Source organism: Saimiri boliviensis, chromosome 15 (assembly GCF_048565385.1).
Source record: "Saimiri boliviensis isolate mSaiBol1 chromosome 15, mSaiBol1.pri, whole genome shotgun sequence".
NCBI lineage: Eukaryota > Metazoa > Chordata > Mammalia > Primates > Cebidae > Saimiri > Saimiri boliviensis.
Window position 1 is genome coordinate 83,737,549 of NC_133463.1, and position 24,999 is coordinate 83,762,547.

The 24,999-nt window shown below is 36.0% G+C and overlaps 1 protein-coding gene across 7 annotated transcripts in view; it reads left to right on the top strand.

The window, feature by feature from the left end:
- KHDRBS3 (KH RNA binding domain containing, signal transduction associated 3) overlaps nt 1-24,999 on the top strand; it is a 197,683-nt gene that overhangs the window by 77,255 nt on the left and 95,429 nt on the right. For 6 of the 7 annotated variants that reach the window (XM_010344218.3, XM_074387181.1, XM_039464790.2 and 3 more), the window contains 3 exons: nt 5,187-5,303; nt 12,738-12,884; nt 23,580-23,719. In XM_010344218.3, the coding sequence (XP_010342520.1) occupies nt 5,187-5,303; nt 12,738-12,884; nt 23,580-23,719 (404 nt within the window). Of the gene's footprint in view, nt 1-3,136; nt 3,280-5,186; nt 5,304-12,737; nt 12,885-23,579; nt 23,720-24,999 lie in introns of all 7 variants that reach the window. The other variant, XM_074387179.1, reaches the window with a different exon arrangement.

Here is a 24,999-nt window from a genome sequence, read left to right on the forward strand (position 1 = left end):
CATATACCAAAAATATGCTTCCTTTCATCTCTTCCTGTGTGGTATATTCTAGGTTTTGTTTTAATTAACATCTTGGGTAGTGATTAATATGTTTTAGACATTACTTTCAGTTGGCATTTGTCATTCACTTTTGTATACATGAAATACTGCTTGCCTGTCACAAGTTACATGCTGTTCTAAACAGTCATTGAAGTACAAAGATGAGTAAGACAAGGTTTCTGCCCTCAGAGAAATCACTACCTTGGCTTCTCAACTTAGGAAAAAGAAGGCAGGCAGGTAGTCTTTGCCAGGTTTTAGCAAAGACCATAATGTTTGAGGGTATTACAATTTAACTTTTTAATCAATAACAGCTTTGTCATTTTTATCAGTGGTGTGGTATATTATATTGTGGTCTGCCTCTGTGACCACACATGCATGCCTTCAGGCTCTGCCTGGTGCCCTGCCAAGAGTTTGCCCGACTCTGAGTCTCGATTACCTGATTGCTTGGAGCAGAACTGACACAATGCCAGTTCCAAGCCTGAGCTTTCAGAAAGACTGATAGCTTCTGCTTTTCTGATCTTGGAAGTCACACACCATGCACAAGCTTGTCACACTGAGGCCACCATGGTAAGTGGATGCTTAAGATACTCAGGTGGAGAAGAGTCAAGCAAACCAGTAGGAACTGGAGTCCCCACTGACAGCCACCACCAACTCATGAACCAACAGTGCTGAAGTTGCTGAATTGTGAGCAAATAAATAAGGTGGTTATTGTCAAAGACTATTCAGTTTGAAAGTAGTTTGTTATGTAATAGTAGATAACCAAGATAGCTTAAAGTGGAACTTTTCTGTCCCTAGTTTTCTCATTGCCAAGTCAGTTAAGGTTGTGTGGAAATCATTCAGTTTACTTACAAATAGGGACTAATAATTTCTGTAGAATACGGTTTGTTCTGAAAAAGTTTTGATGTCTTTAATTGAATATATTATGGTCTTTATGGGGTATACCAGTTATTATATGTTGTGTGTGTGTTGGGTTAAGAAGTTTAACTCAATTGCAAAATGCTGTATTAGAAATTTTCTTTTTTTGGCCAAGTGTGGTGGCTGATGCCTATAATCCCAGCACTTTGGGGGCTGAGGTGGGTGGATCACCTAGGTCTGGAGTTTAAGACCAGCCTGATGAGCATGGTGAAACATCATCTCTACTTAAAAAAATAATAATAATAATAAATAAATCCAAATCTTTTTTTTTATCTTATGGGTCACTTAACTTTGCAAAATGCGACTTTTATTTTCTTTTTAAATACCAGAAGGTATCACGGTGCATTTGTGCTACTGCCATAAAATACTTGAGACTGGGAAATGTATAAACACAGAAACTTAGGTTCTCACAGTTTTGAAAGGTGGGAAGTCCAAGATCAAGGTGCCAGCAGGTTTACTGTGTGGTGAGGGGATGGTCTCTGCTTCTAAAATGGTGCCTTGAACACTGATTCCTCCTGAAGATTAGGTCTTTGTTCAGGAGGAGGACATAGGGTAGGTGGGTCTGTGCAGATTTCACAAATGGCTACCTTATCCCCCATCAACTCCCCAGGGGAAGCGGTTTCTTTATTCTCTCCAACCTCTGTGAGTTCCTGGGGGCTAGAAGGGATTTTTTGCAGAAAAAGCTCTTAAGGTTTCAAGTTTTCTAATCAGGTGATTTCCAGGGCTTCATAATCTCATGCTACCCACCCAGGTGAGCAAACGCTTGAGTTTTATTCCTCCCTGTAGATGCATGGACAGAGATACCTATAGGAAGAAATGGTTTTTGCCCAGGGACTTTATCATTAATTTGCTTTCTGTCCAGTTTTTTTTTTTTTTAATTTTTTTATTATTATTGTTTAAAGGGTGGATGTGACATTCTTTCTAACCCTGTACATCTGAACTGAGTGTGCAGTTTTTGGAGCACGGCAGTTTTGAGAAACTGAAAGAAATCCAGAATGGCTAAAATTAAAAGCAGGAATGTGATGAGGCTAGAGAGGTGAGCCCAGAGCTTGCTCAGGGAGGGCTTTTCACAGCAGTAGCAAGACATTGGCACTCAGGTTCACAGGACAGCTGAATCATGTTTAGTCAGAGATGTAATATGGGCAACCTTTGTGTGTTTTAAAAAGATCTTTCTGTTGATTGAAGGAGATGGAAGTGGATTCAGAGAAAGGACTCTACACTGGTCTGTGGAGAGGCGATGAGGGCCTAGACTAGGGTGGTTGTGGTGGTATTGAAGAAAATGAACAGGTTTAAGAGATGTTTAGGAGATAAAATTGTTAACATATAACTAATTAGTTCATTAAACATGTATCAAACACCCTACTCAGATATTGGAGAGAGAAAGCAGTAACACACAAGGCCTAGTCACTGCCCTCATGGCAGTAGATGACAGTCTTCAGGCTTGAGTTGCTGTGAAGATAGTTGCACCATTTGCTGGGACTCTGGAGAAAGAGCATGTTTGAAGCTATGATGGCAGAGCTCCAAGTTCAGTGTTGAGTATTGAGTTTGAGGTCAATAAAATATCCCTTTATTATGCTAATCAACTTTTTAGTGAGCACTTAGTTAAGGGAAACCTTTTAATGGAGACCATGACATGTTCTTGAGGTTTAGTTGTTTATGAAATGACAGCTTACCTATAATTGCTCCCCAAGGAACAGTGTCATGTCACAAATATAGTTTAGATCAATTAAAGCTAGTTCAGAAGGGCACTTGGTCTTTACCAGTGAATAACGTAATTATTGTAGCTTATACATCATGAGTGCAACTCGAATATGCTATATTTTGTTATACCATCTTCATCGTCACTTGAAAACCAACTCAGGGTATGTGACTTTTTCTGATTGATTAGTGGAAACAAATAGTTCAGCTAATCTTTAATGGAGAAATAATGGGACTTTGGATGGTTTGTATTTAAAAATGTAACATTTGTGTGTCTGTAAGAGATACAGTAATTGACATCTGGGGAAAAATTATTGTTCTTAGGAATGATAATATCTAAATTTGTAAAATGATAATTTTATGCATGCGAACAAATAAAATTAATAAATGAATATTAATGGACAAATGAATTTACTTGGACAAATGAGGTTACTTATACAAATGAATGTTAAAATGTATTTTCTTATTTCTTACTGTCTTGCAGATATAGTTGTAAAATAAAAAACAAAGAAGACATGGATAAGGAGAGACTTTATTTGAAAAGTTGATTGCAAGAGCACAGAAAGGGACTCTGGCAGTAGGGAGAGGGGTTATTACAAAAAGGAGAACACACTGACCATGAGAACTGTAAGTTATATCTCAGAAGTCAGGCAGAAAAGGGCTTTTCTTTCATGGGTGAAGTGAAAGAGGCCAGTACAGTGTGGGGAAGTGAGATGAATAGGTAATGGTGGCAGGATGGGAAGGTGCCCAGAGAACACTACCCTGAGCTTTTCTTGTTTTCCAAAGGCGCCTTCGGGTAGAGCTTGTCTGCTGTTTCAGATCAAAGGTGGATCAGAGTTCAGGGGTCTGGAGAAAGGAGAGAAGTGGAACTAAAGTTTAACTCAGGAGATAGGTCTTTTTTCTGATTGATGAGTGGAAACGAACAGTTCAGCTAATTTTTAAGGGGGAAAACAATGGGAATTTGTAGGGTTTGTGTCTGTCCTTGCTGTAGGTATTTAAAGGATCATCTGTGAGTCTTATCTAAGTCATGTGGGTAAGAGTGGTCCTTTGCAAGAAGCACTTTCCAGAAACACGAAAGGATGGAGAGATTTCTTAATCATCACTATTTTTAGGTGCACAGGGCTCAGGTAAAATTCAACATTGTCACAGTGCCTAGCACTTTATCTGATATTTTAATCTTTACAATGACTCTGAAGTGTAATGACTTTTATAAGCCACACCTGGTAAATGTGAAGCTGAAGACTAGAGATGCTAAGAAACCACTGTGTTCACATTGCTGGTAAAATGGGGCACTATATAATGACACTTCTTCAGAACCCATAGCAAGTGGGACGTCAGAGGTGTTGTGGGACTAAGGGCAAATATGAGAACTATGCCACCTTTGTTGTTTATTATGTTTATATCATCCAGAAAGTCCAAAATACATACTCAGTCTATCTATTGCTTAGGGCTTTTCTTTTTGTGAGTACTGACTGTGGCTACCTTGAAGGATTTTTGTTGTTGTTGTTTTGTTTTGTTTTGTATTTTTCTTAAAAAACTCTACATTAGGGTATCTTATAGAATGAATGCATGGAGGAAACTGATGCATTTTCTATTGGGAAGCAAGAAGTAGTCATGATTTACCTTAATTATAGCAAGGCTTTTAAAAATTGTGTGAAATTCCTAATAATTTTTTTATTCCAGATGTATGTATTGAGTGTCTGTTATCTGGCAAGCATTGTTTTAAACAGTTTATTTATACTGACTCATTTAATCCTTAGAACAACCCCATAAAGATAGGTCTTGTTGTTATTCCTGTTTTACAGATGAAGAAACTGAGGTGTAGAGAACTTAGGTAACTTGTGCAAGGTTACTCAGCTGGCAAACAGAAAAGGCTAGGTTATAAATCATGGTACTCTGGTTACAGAAGACATACCCTTAATTAAATTCCCTACTATTCTGCTTGTTAAATAAGGATCCCCAGACATATAAAGTTAAGTAAATTGCCCACATTCCCACAACTAGTTATTTTAGAAGCAATGAATTTTGTTGTAAGGCTTCTGTCAGCCATTGAATGCTTAAGAGCTCATGTGGGCCAGTCCACTCATTGAATAACTGGATCTAAGGGCTGAGCAGGTAGAAGAACCAGGAGCTCCACAGTGACCAGTCTTGTGCATGTTAGAGACACCTGGTGTCATTTTTCCTCACCTACATTCTCATCTTAGAAGTGTTTATTCTTGGTGATATTTAATGTGTGCTGAAACTTAAGATAGCAACCAAGGAATTCTAGGAAACTAGCTTCATTCACAGTTGTGGAATATAGCCATCACTGAAATAAATATAAAGAAATATATCAGGGTTTTTTATTTTATGTTTAGCCCTGTTTTATGTGGTTTGTGGGGAACATCATATTTTGATACATATAGCAGGAACTTAAATATTTGCCTTTTATCAATGATGTGTAGCACACGACAGTGTTTCTTAATGTTCAAGATTGAGAAATTACTTTCAGATATAAATGCTACAAATTTCGTTGGTTTGTTTATTTTTCCTAGTTCAACTTTGTGGGAAAACTTTTGGGTCCACGTGGCAATTCTCTGAAGCGTTTACAAGAAGAAACTTTGACAAAAATGTCCATCCTTGGAAAAGGTTCCATGAGAGACAAGGCCAAGGTAATATTAATTATAGAAAATGGCTACATTGTGAGTCATGTTATATTATGTACTCTTATATTATTCATTATATTCATACGTCATTACATAAGGTGATATATCTGTGACACTGTTTAGAAAATTGAGTCACTCTGGTCTGCTTCAGAATATGTAGTATCTTAAACCTGCATCTATAACCTTCATAGTCATACATTAAATAAAAGCATAATACTTAAAAGTTTTGATTGCATTTGTAATATGTCACCTTACAGGAAGTAAGATAATATTAAAATTATCATGAAAACAGATAAAAGCTATGTATAGTCTCATCCATTACTCTTTGCATTTTAGATTAGTGTTTTGGAGTCTTTCTGTGCAGATATTTCTTGTAGTTGAGTTTATAATGTATATACTTTTATTTCTTCTTTTTGTCATTTATTTGATATTATATGCAGTTTCGAATGTTATTAAAATTGATTTTTAAGTGTTTTAATGATTGCTTATTGTTCTAACACATAATTGTTTTACTTAGATGTATTCACATTAATAGTTTTTAAACCAGCTAAATATATGCTGTTATTTTTATTGATCATTTTCTTAAATATGCCAATTCTGAAAGGAATTTCACATATCATAATGTGTGTCACTTACATTGTTTTCTAATGAGACATGTTGTTTTCTCATTATTAAAAGATTTATGTTACTGAGAACCAAATCCACATTGAGCAATTGTATACCACAGAATGTTGAACAATGATATTTTAAACAGAGGTTATTTAGACACAATCCAACATCCTCACACAAAAAGCCATCTAAATAATAGCTTTTATAATAAAAATGGCCAGTATTTGTTTATTGAACTGCCACTGTGAGTCAGGCACTGTGTGAAAGATTTTACATGCGTTCCTTCTTGTTATCCTTGGTCAAATGATGGGAAATAATATTTTCCTTACTTTACAGGTAGGGAAACTGAGATTCAGAGAGCTTGAGTGTATTACCTGGGTTAATTTGAGAAATGTTTTTGTTTTGGGTTAACAATTTAATAAAACCATGGTTTTCTGACACCAGCACCCATGTATTTTCAACAGCATTGGAAAACTCAACATGCATCAGATTTATATGGAATACTGTTTAAAAATATAGATTCCCATACCTCTACTTGTTTAGGGTAGAACCTCAACATGAATTTTCAGTAGGTGTTTGAAATGATTCCAGTGCATGGCCTGTTTTTTTAATTCCTTACTAAACATTGCTGTCTTACATTGTGACTTTAATTCCCTGACTCATCTATTCTGGTAGTAGGAGAAAATGAAAATATGTATTTGGTCAGTTGGTCAGAAATTATGTGTATTTTGCAGGAAAGTACTCTACCCTTGCTCATATCTTAGTTCATGCTCTATTGAGGCCGTCTGGTAATGGGCTGCATGATATGAGTAGTGAAACCCACAAGCAGGAATACACTCTCCTACTTATTTAGTTTGTTGTTAAGGGGTTGATCAAAACCACTGCTTAGTCAGAAGCAGTGTTTTGTAGCATACAGTAGTGGCAATCAGGGCATCCACCAATAATTTTACAGGTAGAAGGGAAGGAAGGAAGGCACATCTTTATCTGGATTGTATGCCCAAGTTAACAGCAAGGGCCTGACTATCCATATAATGAAAGGGATCCTTAATATAATCAGCTTGGTGTCAGGGCTTGGTGGCCCTTCCAGATTATGTTGTATATCAAGGCTCTCTGCTGTTGGCATATTGTACACTCAGCATGTCAATAGCTGGTCATCTTTTTTGAGGGGGGAGAGTCTGTGTTGTGAAGTAATACATGACTTCCTTTTCAGTCGCTGTGGCCATTTTGCTGATGAGCACCTTGAGTTGCATGGAGGCTGCTGGGGAATGAGGTGCTCTAGCATCTGCTGCAATGGGTCCTCTGGACAACCTGGCTGAGTGCCTGCTTTGCATTTGCTTGGGACACCCTGTTTTTACACTCTTGACCGTCTTTTCCAGACCATTTATTGCCCATTCCCTGATAACTTTTATTTCTATTTCTTTGGGAATCAATATGGGGATTCTGCAAGTGGCTGAATGTGTATGTTCCATCAAGACTCTTGGGAACCAGGGAGGGGAGTAGCATACATTGTGGATTTACAATCCACTGAACCCACTGTCAGTGGACTGGGACCAGAAGTCTCCTTTACCTTCTGATCCCATAAGCCCCACTCTGCTTGGTGGCCCTCAGTGGAATGGCATTAGGTCAGAATCAGTTCCGTTAATTCTCAAATTGTCTAAGTGTTTGATCTCCTCAGTGTAAAGTCACTCTAGTAAAATGTCCAAGATCCTTCCTTGGATTTGAGATTCACAGAATTTGAATATATTATATGGGTTAATTAGAGAAATTCATTGTTTTGGAAGGACTAGAAGGAAGCTTGCACACTGGGAGATACCATAGTTATTATATGCAAACAGCCCTTTTCCCTGGATTTAGCATAGCTCTCTTATTCTCTGTATGTTTGGTTAAGGAGAGATTAATCATAGGCTAGGAGATGATAAGGAGGAGACCAGGAGATGATAAAGAGGAAGAGGAGGAGTAAAGCGTGAGAATTGTCATCTCCTTTCAAGGAACAACCTCAGCTGTTTAAGCAGCATGGGAAAAGCCTCACCAGACAGGCTTTTGCTGTGTGAAGCCTCTGTGGCATTTTAGTATTTGAGTACTCAAAATTGTTTGAATCCTCCCAAATGTCAGTTTATTCTCAGGTTTAATTTGCTCTTAGGTTTTCACTGTATTCAGACACTGTCCTGAGTCTCACGTAAGAGACAGCTGGGCATCTGCATTGTTATTCAGCCGCACACAGACTTGAACTCTGCATGTGTTTGTTGGCCCCGTCAACCTGTGTGTCTGCAAGCATTGCAACTTAGCCTACTCCTGGCTCTTTGGGCTTGAACTGATAACATAAATTCCCAAGTCTGTCATTTTCTTCTCTAAACTCTTTTCCACTGGCCTTGTCTACCTCTTGCCCACCTGTACCTTCCTCCCCATTTTTTGCCCATACTATGCTGTAGCCTCTGTCACATGATCCATCAGTCATTCTTTCTAAAGCATTTTACTGAAAGTGACCACAGGTGATCATGTAAGTAACAGGTTTGCAACTTAAATGGATACTGGCTGGGCGCTGTGCCTCACGCCTGTGATCCTAGCACTTAGGGAGGCCAAAGCAGGTGAATCAGCTGAGGTCAGGAGTTTGAGACCATCCTGGCCAACATGGTGAAACCTTGTCTCTACTAAAAATAAAAAAATTAGCCAGATGTGATGGTGCATGCCTGTAATCTCAGCTACTCCAAAGGCTGAGACAGGAGAATCACTTGACCTGCAAGGCAGAGGTTGCAGTGTGCCAAGATCAAGCCAGTGCACTCCAGTCTAGATGACAGAGTAAGACTCTGATTCGAAAAAAAAAAGGATACTAATATAATCAGCCCATCACTTCCTGAATTCTTAAATATTGATTTCAGTTGATCCCTTTTCTAGTTTAATTTTCAGAAGTTATCAGTTAATAATATGTTCATTTCTAAAGAGATTCCCATTACTTTGTGTTATAATCTCATCCTTTTAGTTTTTCAAAATGTTCACTATTTAAAGTCTAATGTGAATATAATTTATTTTATTCATTTATTTGGTACATTGATGAAATTATGGGAGTCATTACTGATGTATATCATCTGGTTACATGGCATAATAATCATGACAATGCTTTGGTCTCTTGAGCCTTCAGTTTATTCCAAACATCATGCTAGATGTTTTGCCCACATCATCTATACTGTACAATAATAGAATAAATAAAACTATAGTTATTTAATAATTATCATTACTACATTTATCATTTACCGAGTGCTTATTATGTGCAAGACTTAATCCTAAAGACGTTGTATCTGTTAACTCCTTTATTACTATAACAGCCTTGAGATAAGTACTATACTATTATTTTCCCCACTTAAAAATCACCCCTTTAAGATGAGGGTAATGTAACCTGCCCAAGTCATACAATTAATGTTGGGTTTGGGATTTAATGTAGAATTTCAGCATCTGTGTTTTTCTACAAATAACACATTGCCTCTCATCATTAATCTATAGAATAATAATAATAACTCCTCACTCTGGAATTATACCATGGCTACAGCTATGATAAGAAATTCTCTCTGTTGCCACTTAAGTTTTTGACAGAAATAAAAATGCTTGAATAAGAATGAATAATTATAATCACTTATTAAAATCATTATTTTGGCACTCTGTTAGAAAAGGATAAATGTTTGTTTCAATAATTTGTGCTTTCAGAGATGAATTGCTGTACACAGAATACATTTTTTTTTTTTTTTTTTTTTTTTTTGAGGTTGAGTCTCACTCTGTCGCCAGGCTGGAGTGCAGTGGCATGATTAATTGCAACCTCCACCTCCCGGTTTTAATCAATTCTCCTGACTCAGCCTCCCGAGTCCTGGGATTACAGGCGTGCGCCACCACACCCAGTTTATTTCTATATTTTTAGTAGAGATGGGGTTTCACCATGTTGGCTAGGATGGTCTAGATCTCCTGACCTTGTGATCTGCCCACCTCAGTTTCCCAAAGTGCTAGGCTTACAGACATGAGCCACTGTGCCCAATGAGAATCCAATTTTTAAAACTTGAGCAATGAGAAAGATTCAGATCAAATAGTTGAAATGTTCTGATTAGAACAATGAAGAGTTGGTGTAACTTTTTTATAGTCAAGACAAATTTCAAAGGGAATTTGTAGAATATTATGGGGCTTATGTTTACATATATTCCCTTATATTTTTTCATTCAGTTTCTGGCCTGTGGGTAACCCCCAACATGGGCACCAAGGAAGGACAGCTGTGCAAACTCCAGGCACAATTAGTACCAGAAGTATAACTTACTGCTTACTTATCTCTATCTTATGTACATAATCATACATAGTTCCATATAATCTCTATATATAATCATATAAGGGATTGTAGTCAGAGCTGTACAGACACATTTAGTGCTGATTTATTTAATCCTCTATATAACCATATAGTAGTCTGTAGTAGGAGAAATGTCTAGAGCAGTCACAGAACAGAAGCAAGTACATGGGAAAAACAGCCAGACCAGGACAAGAACCAATGACCCAAGTGATAGCACCCCTGCCTGAAAGGGTATGTGCTATATGGCAGGTCAGAGCCTAGAGGGCACCACTCAGTACCTGCTGCATGGCCAGCTTAGAGCAAGAGTTATTCCTCCTGAAATGGAGTTGCAGTACCTTGCATCCAGTTCTTGTGGAAAGTAGGCCTCAGGCCTGAGATCCTGTGAATAACTGAGGGAGAAGAACCCCTCTGGTATAATCGCACCACGTTTTTGGACACCCTGTCAGCTTTTCTCTCTACTGTGCTGGCTAATCATCCTTCTATAAAATATCTTAGAGAAGAGCACGTTCTGTCAGCTCCCACTGCATTGGTTTACAGCATCCTTTTACAGCAATCCTTTACAGTCTCCAGCCCCCAGATAAGAAGCGTTGGGCACGGCACTTGTGGCACACAGCTCACCTCCTTGCCTTGGTGACCTAATGGGGGTGGACCAGGGGTGGACCACCTTTTTGTACATGACCCTTTACTACTGTGCATGGCACAGCCCCCTACTGCACATGGCCCACCTCTCTGACTAGGTGACCTAATGGCATGGCCCCCTTGCTTGGCTTCTACTCACATGATTATGTATGCCCTATCGTTAAGCCTATAGATGACCTCACTCCTGACCCTTTCCCCTGTCTTGTGCCTAATAAATACAGATGCTTTTGGACGTTCAGGGCCTTGCCTATCTCTGCTTGTAAGTGGCGTGGCCCCCTGAGCCCAGCTGTCTTTTCCAGTCCTCTGTGTCCTGTCTCTTTACTTCTTGGATCCAGTGCCTCAGCACAGCGATAGGGGACACCCCATGACCTTGTAGGGCTGTGGCCCTACACTGGCCTACTTTCTATTAATGTGAAGGAAGCTAGCATGTATTGAATGCCTACTATATGTTAGGCAGTGTACTAGGTAGTATATAGACTGCCTCTTTTCACCAGGCATTTATATAAAGCTGTCCCTTGTGTTATCAGTAGTTCTACATTAATATACATGTGCTACTAATAAACTGGTTTTGCAAATTAGTATTGGATTACATACAGTCTTTCTAAACTCACATGACTAGTAATTGGCATAGCTGAGATGAAAATATAGCTGACTAAATCCCATGCCCATTTCTTGCTCTATGTATTAGTCTTCCTTTTCTTTGTAAGAGTTCAAATTAGTCAAGTAACAGAAGTTGAATCTTTGAAGGGTGAAGTCAGTTGGTTATGTACCTCTAGCATTTCATCATTGGCCTCTTGTCTAATTGTAAAATTAAAAGGTGGTATTGCCTGGGATTCTCTTGGTTATGGGATAGGCTTTTTAAGAGACTAGAACAATTTCTTATCTTTTGGGAATTAGTGTCAGATTCTGTTAATGTTAATCTGTCTGATTTTAACATTGGAAACAAAGACTAATGGAAGACCCAGATTCTGAAAAATCAGGACCTAAAATTGAAGGTTAGTTAGGAAAACACAAAGGAACAAAGTTAGTAGTTCCTTAATGATCTGTTGTTTCTTCTTTTAGTTTGCCTCCTGAATTTCATTATATAAACAAAGATTAAAAACTTTTGTCATAATTACATAAAATAATGTAATAAAATCTTTCATTTTGTTTTATTCGCTGTTTTATTCTCAGATAGAATATAGCACCTGGCATGTAGAAATGTTTTTTGAATGAATATGTGAACAAGCAAACTGACGTAGCGTTGAATGAATGTTTAATCATTCATTCAACAAATCTTTGTTGAACATCTGTATACCAAGCTCTTTTCTAGACAAGGAAAATGCACCACTAAGCAAGGCAGTCACAGTGTCTGCTCCATCATAATCACTTTCCACTAAGGGAAAATAGAAAATAGACGTGTTTTTTAAAATAAGGTATTTCAAATAGTGGTAAAGTGCCTTGTACTAGCATCACAGACACACAATAGCCAGTGTAGAAGTGAGCATGAGCTCAGCCAGGTTGAGAATCACAAAGGAAGCGTGTGCAGTGGCTGCTGAGGGATGAGTAAAGGAGACTGGAGAAGGTGAAGGCACCCTAGCAGCAGAAATGAGAAGATGATGGGGCTCCTGCCAGCCGGCGTCTGGAGGGGGATGTTATTCCAGCAGCAGTAGGAAGCCTCTGGACTGTGTAAAAGCCTGGGAATGTCAGGATCACATTTATAGCTTAAACCGTCTTCGTTAGAGTGGTGTCTGCTGTCATGTAAATTTTCTATGACAACCATGTGCCAAATGGATTGTTTTTATTTTTGGGGGGTAGTTTTTATTTTTATATATATTTTTTCATTTCTTATAATTAGACGTTTTTAAATGTTATTATTTTTTTCTTTTTTCTAGGAAGAAGAGTTGAGAAAAAGTGGAGAAGCAAAGTACTTCCATCTCAATGATGATCTCCATGTTCTCATTGAAGTGTTTGCCCCACCTGCAGAAGCTTATGCCAGGATGGGACATGCTTTGGAAGAAATCAAAAAGTTCCTCATCCCTGTTAGTACAGTTTTTTTTGATAGTTAATTTGTATTTTAAAGTCCTTTCTTTACTTTAGTCCTTGATAATTCTTGTCTGTAACTGTTATTTGCATAACTCCTTATCTGCTAAAAAGCTTTATGGACATCACCTCAAGTAGACCTTACAGTGTCCCTTTGAATTACCTGATATTGTTCCTTCTTTATATATGAGGTGTTGGAGTTTTAGGGAGATTAAGTAATAGGGCCAAGGTTACATGGCTAAAAAACTTACATAGCACAGTCACTAGTTCGGGTTTTGAAACTCTAAGTCCTACGATTTTATGTGACACTGTACAATTTTTTGGTTCGCCAACACAAAATCATTAGGGTCTTCTGTGTGTCATGCACTGTGCTTGGCGTTGGTGTATGGACTTGAATAAAAGTAGTCCCTGCCCTCATTTAGTATAATATAAGATGTAATTTAGAGGAAAAGAGAAACATCAACAGATGATTTTAGTACAACATAATAAATACAATAACAGACATAACCATAATGAGCACAGAGGGGATAGGCTATTTAGCTTCTGCCAAGTATTTTGGATGTTTTGTTAAAGATTGACAGTTTGTTTTAACCCTTTTAAACACCTTGACATTGCTAAGGATGTGACAGTTTAAAGGGAATACATCTCTACCTCTGTTAACAAATGTCGATTGAAGTCTTTTGTGTGATTTGTATGCTCTTGATAAAAGGACTTTTTATGTCATTTGCATGCTCTTGATAAAAAGAATCATAAAGCATTCAACACTTTGGCTCTGCAGACAATTTATTTTATAGAAGCTGACACATCTGCCAAATAGCTCTCTGGGATAAGACTGCCTTTAGTCATCAGAGGCTAGTTTGGTGGATTGACTTACATACTACAGCACATGTATTGTGATTATATTATCTGTGAGGAAAACAATTATTATATTTATAGGGAAAGGATATTGAAATCACTATTGCTTTTAAAAAGCTAGGACATGGAATTGCATTAAATATGTAATAACCCGGAAATGGAAATAGCTAGTATTTTCTTTAGTTCCCACAAGCAAAAGTGACAATCCATTTCTTCATTTAGTTTAAAAACAAAATTTCTAAGGGCTTACTATGTGATAGGCACGTGTGAACTAATAAAAGACATGATCTCTCATGGAGTTTAATGGAAAAGTCAGATATGAATCAGTTTTTCATATAAATGACTACAAAATTGAAATTATGGCAAGACCACAGCTAAGGAGAGGTATATGTTTTGGTGTGCATGCAGTGTGGACCAGGCAGTGTGGATCCAGCCAGGTGAGACAGATTCTATTTTCCAAAGATGGCTGCAGTAGCACCTTTTATCTCATGACCTTTACACTCCTTCATCCAGAGGTCCAAACTAGTTTCCCTCAATACCAAATCTGGACTGGCCAAAAGCATCTTTGCCTAAGGAAGGTCACTAAGATTTTCAACTGTTTTCTTTTAAATGTTTTTTAGTATTCTTTTACTTAAAATCCATTTTGAGTTAATTTGTATATTTGAGGTTAGTCTCTAAATTTATTGTTTTCTAAATGGATATCCAGTTTTCCTAGCACCTTATGTTGAAAAGACAATTATTTCCTCATTCAGTACGTTAGTACCATTGTTGAAAATTTACTAAACATAAATATAATGGTTTATTTCTGCATTCTTAAATTCTTTTTCATTGATTTACATGCCTAGTCTTCATACCAGTAGTATGCTCTTAATTACTTTAGCCTTAAGTAAATCTGGAAATCTAGGTTGTATAACTCTTCCAACTTCATTGTTTTTCACACTTTTTTTTTAGCTTTTCTGGCTTCTTAGCATTTTCATATATGTTTTAGGATCAGCTTCTTAATTTCTGTAAAACAAAACAAAGCTGGCTAAGATTTGATAGATATTATATTAAATTTGTAGATCAGTTTGGGGATAATTTTCACTTTAACAATTTTGAGTTTTCCAATCCATGAACAAGAGATGTTTCTTCACTTTTTAAAAAAGATAAATTTTTAAAATTTTTCTCAACAGTGTTAGTGTTCAGGGTGTCAGACTTTTCCTTTTCTTTTGCAAAATTTATTTGTAAATATTGTATACTTCTTGATACTATTGTGAGTGCAGCTTTTGAAATTTCATTTTTAGATGGTTACTAGTGTACAGAAATACAGTTGATTTTTATATATTGATTTAGTATCTCATGATCTTGCCAAATGTGTTTATTAGTTGCAATGTGGTGTTTTTTAATAGAATCATTACAATGATTAAGTGGAATCCTAATTAGTGAAATACAGGAGCATGTCATCTATGAATAGAGATAATTTTACTAGTTCCTCTTCAATATGGATGCCTTTAATTTTTAAAAATGTAATGTTGTTGTTATTTTCTGTTCTGTTCCATTCCTTATAACACTGACTAGAACCATCAATGCAGTTGTTGCTAAAATTAGGAAGAAAAATTCAATCTTGCACCATTCACTATAGGCTTTTTTTTATTGCTGCCCTTTGTCATGTTGAAGTATTTTTAATATTTCTAATTGGTGAGAGTTTTTATCATGAATATGTGTATAAATATGGATATTGAATTTTGCAAATCTTTTTCCACCTGAGATTATTGTGTGGTATTCGTCTTATTGATTTTGTTAATAACAGTGTATTACATTAGTTGATTTTCAGAAGTGAGGCCAAATTTGCATTCTGAGGATAAATCCCACTTGGTCGTGGCATATAGTCTTCTTTATAGTCGCTAGATATGGTTTACTAATAGTTTAAGGATTTTTGCATCTGTAATTTGAGGGATATTGGTTTGTAGCACAGTATTTTTCTGGAGTCTTTTATATTAACTTACAGTATTTCTGGTGCCCTTCATTTTTTTCCTGTGGATAGAGTTGCCATATGGTATTATTTCTTTTCAGCCTGAAGGTTTTTCTTTAGACTTTTCTGTAACCTAGGTCTGATAGCAAAAAGTGTTTTGTTCTTCTGGGAATGTCTTTATTTCACCTACATCCTAAAATATAGGTTATATAATTATTGGTTGATAGTTTTTGGTTTTTGTTTCTCCAGCACATTGAATACGCTACTCTGCCACCTTCTGACCTCCGTTACTTTTGATGAGGAGAGTCATTAATCATTTTGCTGTTCTTCTGTATATAATCTGTTGTTTTTCGCTTGCTGCTGTCAAGACTTTCTCTGCTTTTGGTTTTCAGCAGTTTGGCTGTGATGTACATGTTTATCCTGTTTGTTGGCTAAGCTTTGTGCATCTATAGGTTTATTTTTTCATTAAATGTGAAAAGTTTTCAGCTATTTAATCTTTTTCTGCCTTTCTACCCCCCACCACACCCCCTAATTCCAGTTACATGTATGTTAATACATATGGCAGTGTCCCATGGATTTCTGAGACTCATTTTTTTTCATCCTTTTTTCTCTGTGTACCTTAGACTGGGTAAGTTTGCTGGACCAATCTTCAAGTTAACTAATTCTTCTGCCAGCTCATACCTGCTATTGAACTCCTCTAGTGAATTTTTCATTGCGGATAATACGCTTTTAAATTTTTCTTTTGTTGCAAGTCCAATATCTGGGCCCTCTCCAAGACAGTTTCTTTGTACTGCTTTTCTCCTCCTGAGTATGGGTCATGTTTTCCTGTTTCTCTGCATGGTTCTTAGTTTTTGTTGAAAACTATTTAAGATAACATATTATAGCAAACCTATAATTGGATTTATTTTCTTCCCAGAGGGGTTATTTTTGTTGAGGTGATTTTTTTTTAATAATTTAGTTTCTTTAATAATTTAGTTGGACAAAATTTGCAGTCTGTCTTCCTCATAGTTACAGCTAATAATATCTCTTTTAACGTGTTTTTTCTTGATTTTATTTTTAAACCTGGCCTGCTAGAGATGTTGTCTGTGTCGGCATTGCTTAGTGGACAGCCAGGAGGAGCCAGGGGGAGGTTGTGCTCAGATACCTGTGTTAGGGAGGTTTCCATCCTCTGATGGCGGAGCTGTGTGTGTACATAGGGGAGTGGATCCAAAGAAGACTCTCATCCTGTCTGCCCTGGCTTTTCCCCTCCTCCAGGATTCCTCCTGTCTCCCCTGCATATATGTGCACTCGCCTTCAGGAGAGGATATATGGAGAGCTTTGTCTCACTGTCTTGCTGTCCATGCACATAGCCTTTTATCCAGCCGGAGGTGTGTGTCGAGCTTCTCAAGACTGTCTTATTTCCTGAATCTTGGTCCAATTTCTGTCTAGCCTGATGGTCAGTTTCTTGATGCCACCCAAGGCAGCAATACTAGGTGCATCCCTAGAGAAGAAGGCCAGACTCCATTTTTCTTACCTGAAAGGTAGCACTTTTAAATGAATAAATACATTGTATTTTCAGTTTAGTATTTTGACCTTTAGTCAGTTTTCAGACTCCTAAAATGGTTACTTTTAACCATTTGTCAGTTTTTATTTTGCTTTTTATGGCAGAGGCTTTGCTGAGCTCCTCTTTTAGCTGTAGCAGAAGTCACATGTCATATCAGTTTAACTTATGTGATTTTGGACATTGTTCCTATGAGAATATGTAGTTTTACTTCATTCTTTTTAATGTCTGCGTAATATTTCATTATATACATGTTAAAGAGTTTGTTTAATTGGTCCTCAAATAATGAACATTAAGGTTATTTTTATAGGTCACAATAGATAACAGTGATCCTAAGATTAACCTCAGACATAAATATTGGCCAATTTTGGCAAATATATCTGTAGAGTAAATTCCTAACAAAAAGCCCACTGAATTTCATTGAGTTTATTTTAATGATTTCATTTAAAAACTTTTTCTCTATTCTTCAGGCTAAAATACATTTGAATAGACTGTAAGCTCACTGGATAGTCAAATCCTGCTTACACATAACTTAATCAAAATTTTGATTGCATTTCCTCTCTTTATAATTCATAATGGTGTGAATGTTATAACAGTTTCACTTTTCAGATGGGGAGTTAAAATGATAATTTAAAATGTAAAATGACAAAAATAAGTTCATCTGTAAGCTACTATGAATGATTTGCATTCCCTATTACTTTAAAAGCATTCTTTCAAAGACCAAGAAAATTCTAATTGTAATGGTTATATCAGTAGTGTCCATTTGATACCAGGAGAAATAGTCACCTAGAATTTTTAAAAATTATCCCAAATTACATAGCTGTTAAATTCAGTTGGTTAAATTTAAGCTTAACCTCGGATGTGATTGATTCAAATTCCATATTTCTTTCCCTGTTATACTATTTTTAAATGTAGTTTTTCAAAGATGATATCTTAAATGGACTTTATAGTTTTCGTGATATTGTTATAGTCACCTAACCTTACTTAGAAGAATATTTTTTAATTTTTTATTGTTTTTGAATAGGGCCTCAACCGTGTTCTTTCCACATAAATCTGTTTTTAACTTCATACAATTTAGTATCACACCTCCTAACACTTTTCAGCAGGGCAAATATTTAACATTTACATAACACATTTTATTTAGAGTCTTACAAATCACTTATTTAGAAGGTGCTTTACAAATTATGTATTAATCTTCACACATTTCCAGCAAAATGGCTGGGGACATACTAATAGGCTTATTTTAGAGAGGTTAAAATATTGATGGAAAGATTCAGATGCTTCCCCTGAGGTCACAATACCTGAAATAAGTCAGGGAAAGAATCTGTATTTACAATAAAATATTGACTCCATTCTTCGTTTTTCCTGTCAATCATAGTGACTTGTATTAGTCATCATTTGCCTTTCCTTCTTCCTGCTTTGCAAATGTTAGCTGATTATGATTTCAACTTCCCTTTTGATTGGTGTTCATATATATATTTTTAATTCTAGAATGCCTTCCACAAGTTTCAAGTAATTTTTTTGCATTCTGCTTTTGAAAAGGGGTAGTATTTTTTTAAATTTCCTGAATTTCTTCATGTTTTTAATTCTAAATAATTAATAATTCAGGAATCTGTCTCCTCTGAATTGTCTATTTACACTCAAATATGCCTATGCTTCTTCTGTCTTAAAATCCTCTGCTCCTCCCTACAAGCTATGATCCTTTCTCTCTTTTTCTCGTTGTGGCCGTACAGCTGAAAGAAGCTGCCTGCCTTTATTTTCTGTGGATAACTGCTATTTATTCTTTATTCCACTGAAATAGATTCCAGCTCCACCTTTCACCCAAACTACTATTTTTGACAGTAGTGGCTTTGTTGTTAATGAATCCCATGGAATTAGGACTTGCTGCTTTGACAGAATGTAAATACAACACTGACTTCCTGTGGCTTTTGTAATGTAATATATTCTTATCCTTCTCAGTTTCTTGCCACACCTTTTCAGTATACTCTGTGAAGATTCATTCCTCATGTTTGTATCTAAGACAAGCTTCTCCAACCCATGGACCAGGTGCGGCCCAGTAAGGCTTTGAATGCAGCCCATACACAAATTTGTAAACTTTCTTAAAACATTTAGATTTTTTTTTGTTTTCTTTCTTTTTTTTTAGCTCACCAGGTATCATTCATGTTTTTTATGTGTGGCCCAAGACAGTTCTTCCAGAATGGCCCAGTGAAGCCAAAAGATTGGACACCCCTGATCTAAGCATTTTTTTAGTTTTAGTTGCTTACAGTTAGGTCTCTTGATTCATTTTGATCTAATTTGTGTGTATAACATGAAGTATTTGGGTCTCCGTTATTTATTTATTTATTTTTCATTTGTTTATATTTATATGGCTTTCTAATTACTGCAGCACCAGCTGTAGAAGACACTACTTAAAAAGCAATTGACTGTAACTTATATCTGAGCTCTCACTTCTATTTCATTGATCTTTATGTCTCTTTTATGCCATTACCAAACGGTCTTGATTACTATAACTTTGCCGTAAGTTTTGAAATGGGGACATGCCATCCCACCAACTTTCTTGTTTTTAAAGATTGTTTTGGCTGTTGTGGGTTCCACTGAATTTCCATATGAATATTAAGATCAACTTGTTCGTTTCTGCAAATAAGCCAGCTGGGATTTTAGTTGAGATTTAATTGAATCTGTAGATCAGTTTGTAAAGTATTATCATTAAAACCTCCTGTCCATGAACATTGGATATTTTTTCATTTTATTTAGATTAAAAGAAATTGTGAATGTTTTGTAGTTTTTATTATACAACTTTTGCTTCATTTTGTGATCTTATTCCTAAGTATGTTATTCTTGATGCTGAGGTAAGTGGAATTGTTTTTTAAATTTCATTTTTGAGTTGTTCACTGCTGGTGTAAATAAATAAAACTGAGCTTTGTATGTTAATGTTGTATCTTAAAACCTTGCTAAACTCCTATTAGTTTTATTTTTTTGTGGATTACTTAGGGTTTTCTATACACAGGTTTGTACCACCTGTGAACAGAGATTGTTTTAGTTCTTCCTTTCCTGTGTAGATACTGTGTATTCCTTTTTGTTACATAATTGTCCTGGATAGAACCTCAAGTACAATGTTGAGTAGAAGTGGTAAGAGCAGACATCTTTGTCTCGTCTTAGGATAACACATTTAATTTTTCATTGTTAAATGTGTTGTTAGCTGTGGATTTTCCTAGTTGATGAGTGTTTTTATCTTCAAGAAGTTTTGGATTCTTCCGTCAAATGTGTTTCTCTCTGTTGAAGTTACCATGTAATTTTTGTCCTTTATTTTATTACATTATTACATTAATTTATGTTTGGATGTTAAACCAACCTTATAATCCTGGAATAAATTCACCCTGGTTCTTGTGTATTAATTATGCTGCTGCATTTGGTTTCTTAATGTTTATTTGACAGCTTTAACATGTGTATGCTTAATATAAGCATATTTTTGTATAGTTTCCTTATCTTGTGCTTTCTATATCTGGTTTTCCTATCAGGACAATACTGGCCTCATAGAATGTGTAAGGTGGTGATCCTTCATATTAAATTTTTGAAGAGTTTGTGAAGGATTAGCATTAATTCTTTAATTAAATGTTTATTAAAATTCACTATTGAATTTTGGGCTTTTCTTTGAAGGAAAATTTTTGAGTATTTATTTTGACGTTTTTCTTATTAAAGAAAAAACTTTTTCTACACACAGCACTTCTGATAGCAGATGTTCCCCTTCCCCAAATACCAGCCAGTTCTTTGACTCTGCAGACACCAAATCAGTGTTCTAGGTGACTTACAGTTCTGACATTGTCTGGAGATACCATCTGACCTCACAAGTTAAAGATCAGACTGCTCTGCTTTAGGTGCCAGTTTTAAGTCCCAGGCCTCCCTCACTTCTGACCAACTTGACTACAAATTGAGAATATAGAACCCTCTCCTCAGATCCTGTGATTTGCCATAACAACTCACGTAATTCAGAGTAACAACCTGTTTACTATTACTGGTCACTTTATAGTAATGTAAGAGATACTATAAAGATGAATAGCCAGTTGAAGAGGTACACAGGGCAAGGTCTGAGCACAGGAGCTTCTGTCCCTGTACAGTTGGGGATGTACCACCCTCAGGGCAGACAGGTAGTTAATCAACCCAGAAGCTCTTCAAATTCCATCATTCAAAGTTTCTATGGAGGATTCATTATATAAGTATGACTAATTAAGTCTATGGCCATTGGTAACTGAGTCAGACTCCAACCCTTCTTCCCTTCCCAGAGGTATAAGGGGTATAAGGAGTTAGGGCTTGAAGCTTCAACCCTCTAATTCTGCCTTGGTCTTTTTGGGAAATAACTCCTATCCTCCAGAAGTTACCGCATTAGCATACTCAGGTATGGTTGAAAGGGGTTTATTATGAGTAACAAAAGATGTTCCTCTCACCTCTATTACTAAATTCTAAGGGGTTCAGGAGCTCCCTGTAAGGAACTTGCGGCAGAGAACAAATAGATCTTTCTTATTATTTCATACATGTTATTGTCTCTTCATATTTCTGTTTCTTCTTGAGTCAGTTTTGGTAGTTTTTGTCCTTGTTCATCCATGTCGTCTACATTACCAAATATTTTGGCATACGGTTGTTTGTAGAATTCCCTGATGATCTTTTATTTCTTTAAAGTCCAAGTGATGCCCCATTTTCATTTGTAATTTTAACAGTCTCTTTTATTCTTGGTGAGTTTAGCTAAAGGTTTATTAATTTTGTTAGCCTTTTAAACAAACTTTTGAGTTTGTTGATTTTTCTCTATTTTCTGCTCTTTTTCATTTGTTTCTGCTCTATTTTTTGTTATTTTTTTCCTCTTACTTTGCGTTTGATTTATTTTTCTGTTCCTCTTCTAAAGGTAAAAAGTTAGATTATTGGTTTGAAATCTTTTATTTTAAAAAAGTAGATATTTAAGAATTGAGCCTAGGAATTCAGGCCTGGAGTGAGCCATGACCGCACCACTGCACTCCAGGCTGGGAACAGAGTGAGACCCTGTCACCAAAAAAAAAGTAAGAGAGAAATACAGCAAGAAAGGCTCCTCAGTAATCTAATTTTAAAGAAAATTATCTTTAATAGGACTTAAAGTTTTGCATGATTTGACCTCTGCTCTGCCTTTCACTTTAAGCTTCTATTTCCACCCAGATTGTTTTTACAACTCAGCTATTTAGCACCTCTTTTGGTTCCCTGAACTCTGCATTACATTTCTTTCTTTCTTTCTTTTTTAATATTTGTTTGTTTGAAACAGAGTCTCACTTGGTCACACAGACTAGAGTGCAGTGGCATGATCACGGCTCACTGTATCATCCCCCTCCCAGGTGCAAGTGATCTTCCCACCTCAGCCTCCCAAAGTGCTGGATTACAGGTGTGAACCACCATGGTCAGCCTGCTTTAGGTTTTAAAATGTGTTTTTCCTTCTATGTGTGATACTCTGCTGTCCATCTTCTGGTACTTAGTCTCATCCTTAGGCAGCACTTCTTGTAACGAACTTACTATTTCCTTTTTGATTCTTTAGGCCTGAACTTTCCGTTTTCTGTAAAATAGATTACACTTGTAGTTACCCATGTCTTGGTTGATGATTGTTGAATGGAGTTCAGGGTGCTAAGGAAGAGGGAGATATCAAGGATGACTCCTAGAGTTTCTTACTTGAATATTTGGATAGTAGTGTAAGATGAAAGAAGAAGAGCAAATTTTCAGGAATAAGATTTAGGTGTTCAATTTTGCAAATGTTGAATTTCATAACTTGCATAGTTTTCTGTTGGAAGTATACAAAAACCCTGTGTCCCTGTGGTTCTTAGCTACATAAAAGCTATCCTATTGTATGTATATATATATATATATATATATATATATATATATATATATATATATATATATCCTTCCTCTTTGCTAGATTGAAGTCCTTGGATGTTAGGCCATGGCTTAATTCCTCTTTGTTTCTCTGTTGCTTGGTTCATCATAGGTAATTAATACCTGCTAGTTGAATTGAGTTGTAAATAACAATGCCCATATATCAATTTTTGGATATTTTAATTTTATTGTAAATGTCTCACTTGGAAAGTATGCCCAAAGAAAGGAATTAGTGGCTGATTATAGAAAATTTTAGCTTGAGGAAAAAATGCTGTATTTTTCTTTCTTCCTTTTTTTTTAAAAAAAAAATTGTCATATTTTTATTTTCATAAACTTGTATCTTGTCTTGTAAATTTAACTATTTTCCTAACCATTTTTTCTGTTAAGAATTACTTGCATTTTGTTCTAAATATTTTTATATTTCGAATATGAGGTGAATTATACTATCTTCTGTCTTTTGTGTAGGATTATAATGATGAGATCAGGCAAGCACAGCTTCAGGAATTAACATATTTGAATGGTGGTTCAGAAAATGCAGATGTTCCAGTGGTTCGAGGGAAACCCACCTTGCGTACAAGAGGTGTACCAGCCCCAGCAATAACCAGGTAGGTGTAATTTTTATTTTTAGGTTAACATACCATATTCCTTTATTAATAGCCCAAACCAGTTTTATCTAAACAAAACTTGTATTCATCTGTACATGGTGGCACATGCCTGTAGTCCCAGCTATTTGGGAATCAAGCCAGGAGTTCGTGGGCCATGGTGTTCTATGATAGTACCTGTGAATAGCTGCTGTACTCCAGCATGGGCAACATGGTAAGACCCCATGACTTTAAAAATAATAACAACTTTTTTAAGCCTATAGTCAAACAACGTGATGTCATATTAAGGGGATTTGCTTTGAAGTGAGGTGTTCTTGAGCTTAAATATAACCTGTGACACTTATTAGCTTAGATAATAAGTGACACTTATGAGCTTATTATTCTAGGTAAATTATTATTCTCTGTAATATTAATTTTTTAATTCTTTAAAATGAGGCTTGTTTTTTATGTAAGTAATTGCATTGATATGAAGACTGGGATAGCAGTCACTTGTGTTTTGCCATTGAGTAAACCGTCAGGCTAGTTTACTGCCACACCACCAATGCTAAGCACAGTGTCAGACACCAAGTCAATGTACACATGCTTGTTGTCTTTTTATTCACTGTAAATGCTCTATGGTATCTGTAAATTCTTGAGCTGGTCTAGGTACACAGATTTTTTATTTCTGTCCTTGGATTGGTGATTAATGTTAATGGGAAAAATATTTTAAAGAAATCATAAATCTGATACGACTACCTCAAATTTATTTGATAATTATTTTTAATTTTTCAATCTTTGTCCAAAAAGAGGTCAGTGGAAAGAAGAAATGCAAATTTTTTTCAGTTAAACTTACGAGTATGGATAGATTTTTATTTTAGATAGAATTTTGTATGAAAAATTTAAAATAGCATTCTTGTATATCTCTAAGTTTATTTGGGAAAACAAAAAGTCACTTCCTCAATTATGCGTTGGTGATCAGACCAATGTCAGAGCAGTTACAAATGCAGTCAACATAGGTATGGGCATGACACATGGATTTTCTCTCTTAATAAAAGGAGCTAATTATAATAGGGTTGCTATTGGTGATTTCATGAGATAATTTATATAGGTAGTAAGTGGTAAATCTCATTTCTATTTTTTCTACCGTTAAATTTACTTAAAATCTTAAGAAATTACTTTTACCTACTACATTATTTTCATATGGATGCTGTGACAAATTACCAGTTTTTTTGGCTAAAAATGATAGAAATGCATTCTCTCATAGTTATGGAGGCCAGATGCGAAAATCACTGTCAGTAGGCCAA